At 47.9% G+C, this 5,159-nt stretch overlaps 1 protein-coding gene across 1 annotated transcript; it reads left to right on the forward strand.

Moving 5' to 3' along the window:
• The first annotated feature begins 819 nt into the window (after positions 1 to 819).
• LOC133390988 (uncharacterized protein K02A2.6-like) lies at positions 820 to 5,159 on the forward strand. Its single transcript, XM_061640500.1, has 3 exons — positions 820 to 3,570; positions 3,640 to 5,004; positions 5,107 to 5,159. The coding sequence occupies exons 1-3, from the start codon at positions 1,158 to 1,160 to the stop codon at positions 5,157 to 5,159; spliced, it is 3,831 nt and encodes a 1,276-aa protein (XP_061496484.1). The 5' UTR covers positions 820 to 1,157.

A 5,159-nucleotide genomic window follows, 5' to 3' on the forward strand; every position in this document is an offset into this window, starting at 1 on the left:
GACCATCCGGCTTTCAGTGGACCTTATAAATCTTATGCTTTTTTACATTCTACATATGCATAGTTTTCTAATATTTTTCACAAAATGGGCCTTTTGTTTTGCTGAATATAGCTGCAGATTGGTCCTCTATTTGGCGTAACGTCCTATGCGGACATGTCGGCCTAAACAGGCTTTCGAGAAATGTAATTCATTACCACGCAGCCGGATAAATCAATTATTGCTACGTGAAGACGGTCCGCTCTAGGCTTGAACCCATAACGGGCATGATATTGAATCGTTCGAGTTGACGACTGAACCATGGGATCGCCCTCGGGCCGCTGCAGATTGGTAAAGAGAGTAAATATTCCGATAAGTAGTTTAAGGAACTACCCAGAAAACCTTAAACCCAGTGAATACAGTGGCGGTGCCCTAAAGTCGGACACCTTATATATCACCTATTATATGATTTTGCTGAACCCTTGACAGTGCTCTTGATCACTTATCGAAAAACTTTTTTCACCCATCGTTTAGGACACTCTTCAGCTAAGTTTATGTAAAAAATCAGATGAATCAAATCATGAAATTTATGTGGTCTACTAAAAGTCGGACAGTATTCGTTTCATAGCAAAATGACCACATACTATGCCAATATGTTCTATCATTTGATATCAGACCTATCGACTATTTTGGGTGGTCAGATGCGTATTACATAACCTAAACCAAGTGCTCTACGTTCCGTACCAGGACCATCATGATCGAATATCGTTCCGAATCCAAAACCGAAACAGTTCTAGGTACTGTTCTAGGAAATAAAGCTATTTCTGGATCATTATGTGTTGTGCAAGCGCGGTCTTACGCTGGGCGCAGTACGCAGCCACAGGTACTCGGTGTTGTCTGGTAACCGACAGCATCCGACGTAGCCGAAGGGTTCGTCGGTACTTCGCGCGGCGGCAAAGCGAGAGAGATCGGCTCTCTTCCATTTCGGGTGCCATCGTAGCAGGACGTGTTTTCTACCGCGTATCGTCTTTTTATATGTGTACAATTTTTAATGTGTTAGTTTACTAAAGTTATTTTGTTAAATAAAAGCATACAGTACCAAAACACAAAAGTGGCGACGAGTTAAGTGAACCCAGTCAACGTTTTTTTTAAGTGCAACAATTCCGCGAAAACGCCGTCGAATGTTAAGCCCCGAAGAGACGCCGATCACCGAGGAGCAGAGACGGCTGTCGCAGAATGGTGTCCTGAACGCAGCATTCATACAGCATCCACCACCATCGCAGAATGCGCCATCGTTGCAAACAACATCGGACATCACAATGATACAGCAAATGCTGCACCTGTTACAGCAGCAAATGGCCCAACAGCAGCAGCAAATGACACAGCAGCAGCAACTATTTTCTCAGCTTATGCAGCAACGGGAACAGCAGCAACCTACACCAGCGACCCATTATAGTGAGCTTCAACCTTCCGCGAAACCCAGCAATCCGGAGCTCATCCTCGAAGCTCTTGCTGGCAACATTACCGAGTTTCATCATGATGCGGAAGCCAACATCACATTTGAGTCATGGTACGCGCGATACGATGATCTTTTCTCGCAAGATGCATCTCGTTTGGACGACGCAGCAAAAGTTCGACTCCTTGGACGAAAGTTAGGAGCAGGCGAGTATGCTCGTTTCACCAATTTCATTTTACCGCGTGCCCCCCGTGACCTTTCATTTTCAGAAATGGTGGAAAAGCTCACGGTGCTTTTTGGCAAAATGGAGTCGACCCTAAGCAAGCGGTATAAATGTTTGAGCATCACCAAATCGCGCTCCGAGGATCTTTTGTCATTCACCGGCCGAGTAAACCGCGCATGCGTCGATTTTGAATTTGCATCTATGACAGAAGAGCAATTCAAATGTCTCGTCCTGGTATGCGGATTGAAGGATGAATGTGATCGTGATATTCGTGTCAGGTTGCTTGCTAGCATGGAAGAGCGCACAGATGCAACACTAGCGCAGCTAGCAGAAGATTGCCACCGGCTAGCACGAGTTAAAGCGGATAGTGCTATGATCGCGACCGATACGAGCGAACGTGTGCACGCGGTCCATGCGGGTGGAGATAAGCAGCGGTACCAGAGGAACGACGAGCGAAACTCCAAACCGTTTGACAGAAGCACTGGTTCCAAACCCCGTAATCCGTGTTGGCTTTGTGGTGCATTGCATTGGTCCAGGGAATGCACGTACAAGGCGCACAAGTGTCGTGATTGCGGTCGCATCGGTCATCGAGAGGGACATTGCGCTTCCTCACACCGCCGCACGAGGCATAAGAAATTTCACCAGCGACCATCCGTAGCAACCAGAGTGGTACGAGTCAACGTCTGCAGTGTCCAGCAGCACAGAAAATTTGTAACCATCCAGATCGAGAATAAATCAGCAAGGTTACAATTGGATACCGGCTCGGATATCTCGGTTATCAGCCAGCGCATGTGGAAGCAGTTGGGTAAACCATATCTGACACCAGTAACGGTAAGAGCCAAAGCAGCATCCGGTGACGTCCTCAGACTGGAAGGTGAGTTCATAGCGAACGTGTCCATTGCAAACCGTACAAAGCGAGCTACCATAAGAGTGTCCAAAATGGAGTTGGCGTTGTTGGGAGCGGACATGGTTAATCTTTTCGCCCTAGGAACGATCCCGATGGATAATTTTTGCAACAACATTAAAGAAGCAGATCCACGGTCCTGGGAGGACAAATTTCCGTCGGTATTCCATGGCACGGGGATTTGTACCAAAGCCAGCGTTCATCTGCAGCTACGAAAAGATGCCCGTCCAGTGTTTCGTCCCAAGCGCCCCGTTGCGTATGCAATGGAAGAGATTGTCAACAAGGAGCTCGATCGGTTGGAAGGCTTGGGCATTATATCACCTGTCGATTACTCGGATTGGGCAGCACCAGTCGTAGTGGTCAGGAAGGCTAACGGACAGATACGACTATGCGGCGATTATTCGACCGGCCTGAATGCAGCTTTACACCCGCATGAGTATCCACTTCCGTTACCACAGGATATTTTTTCTAAACTGGCTAGATGCAAAATATTTACACAACTCGATCTTTCAGATGCGTTTCTCCAGGTGGAAATAGAGACAGGATGTCGGCCATTGCTCACGATTAACACACACCGAGGCCTTTACCACTACAATAGACTTCCCCCAGGCATCAAAGTAGCACCGGGAGCATTCCAGCAGATCATGGACAAGATGCTCGCCGGCATAAACGGAGTATCAGCCTATATGGATGACGTGATTATCGGTGGTAAAACGCAAGAAGAGCACGACATCGCCCTGGAGGAAACAATCAAACGCATACAAGACTATGGCTTTACAATACGGTCAGAAAAGTGTGCGTTCAATAAGCCACAAATCCGCTATTTAGGGCATATTATAGACAGCCAAGGCCTCAGACCTGACCCGTTGAAGATCGAAGCCATTAAAAAACTGCCTCCACCCAAAGATATCTCAGGAGTACGATCGTTCATCGGTGCGGTGAACTACTATGCAAAGTTCATCCCAAGTATTAGAGATCTGCGTTACCCAATGGACAAATTGCTGCAAAATGGTAACACATTTGAATGGACACCGGAATGCCAAAAAGTGTTCGAGCGTTTCAAAACCGTTCTTTCTTCAGACCTCCTGCTCACACATTATGACCCGAAGCTTGACATTGTGGTTTCGGCCGATGCTTCATCTATTGGACTTGGGGCAACGCTTAGTCACAAATTTCCTGATGGATCTCTTAAGGTGGTGCAACACGCATCTAGAGCGCTGAGTAAGGCTGAAGAGGGTTACAGCCAAATCGATCGAGAAGGTCTCGCCATCATATTTGCTGTAACGAAATTCCATCGGATGCTATACGGTCGACATTTTACGTTGCAAACCGACCACCGGCCATTAGTGCGAATTTTTGGAAGCAAAAAGGGGATTCCAACGTATACAGCAAATCGATTGCAGAGATTCGCATTAACACTTCAGCTTTACGACATGACCATCGAATACATCCCCACTGGTTCTTTTGGCAACGCCGACGTTCTTTCTCGCCTCATACAAAACCATGCGAAACCAGAGTCGGAATACATCGTAGCAAGCATCGAATTAGAGCAGGATCTCAGGTCAGTTGCCGTAAATGCCTTACTAACATTCCCTATTCGTTTCAGAGACATTGAGCTCTACACTCAGCAAGATCCGTCGCTCCAGAAGGTTTACAAGTACGTGCGAGATGGTTGGCCTCGCGACGTAGCTTACGGAACAGATCTTGCACGGCTCTACGATAGAAGGGAATCGCTGACCAACGTGGATGGCTGCATTCTTTTTGGAGAGAGAGTAGTCATCCCGGAGAAGCTGCGCAATCGCTGTTTAAATCAACTACACCGAGGACATCCGGGAATGCAGAGGATGAAAGCGGTTGCACGTAGCTACGTATATTGGCCTAAGTTGGATGACGACATAGCACGTTATGTGGCCTCCTGCGAGGCATGTGCAGCAGCGGCAAAATCACCACCAAGGGCAACATCAATGGCGTGGCCAAAACCTTCGGCAGTTTGGAACCGAGTTCACATCGATTACGCGGGCCCTTGGGAGGGCGTTTATTTCCTGGTTGTAGTCGACGCGTATTCCAAATGGCCGGAGATCGTCAAAACTACGAGCACCACCACAACAGCCACGATTACCATTCTAAGGAACTTGTTTGCTCGTTTCGGTATGCCTGCAACCTTAGTCAGCGACAATGGCACACAGTTCGTTAGCGGTCCGTTCAAGGAGTTTTGTCAGCACAACGGGATTGAGCATATTACTACGGCTCCCTTTCACCCACAGTCGAACGGACAGGCGGAGCGATTCGTCGATACTCTTAAACGTTCTTTGAGGAAGATCAGAACGGAGGAGAGTAAGCTAGATGAGGACTTGGAGCTTTTCCTGATGACGTATCGTTCTACACCAAATGCTCAACTCGAACATCCTACAGAAGGTACGAACCAGCAGCAGATAGACGTGCCACGTAGGTCTTCTCGCGTTAGAAGACTCCCCCGTCGGCTTGGAGCCTATCAGCTCAATTAACAGGGAGAGATGTTGTGCAAGCGCGGTCTTACGCTGGGCGCAGTACGCAGCCACAGGTACTCGGTGTTGTCTGGTAACCGACAGCATCCGACGTAG

Source organism: Anopheles gambiae, chromosome 2 (genome assembly GCF_943734735.2).
Source record: "Anopheles gambiae chromosome 2, idAnoGambNW_F1_1, whole genome shotgun sequence".
Classification (NCBI taxonomy): domain Eukaryota; kingdom Metazoa; phylum Arthropoda; class Insecta; order Diptera; family Culicidae; genus Anopheles; species Anopheles gambiae.

What these genes read in the sequence shown, in the direction of transcription:
- LOC133390988 (XM_061640500.1), top strand. Translation starts at nt 1,158, where the DNA reads ATGTTAAGCCCCGAAGAGACGCCGATCACCGAGGAGCAGAGACGGCTG. An exon ending in GGACAAATTGCTGCAAAATG is followed by an intron (nt 3,571 to 3,639) that starts GTAACACATTTG and finishes TTCTTTCTTCAG; the next exon opens with ACCTCCTGCTCACACATTAT. An exon ending in GCAGCAGATAGACGTGCCAC is followed by an intron (nt 5,005 to 5,106) that starts GTAGGTCTTCTC and finishes CGCTGGGCGCAG; the next exon opens with TACGCAGCCACAGGTACTCG.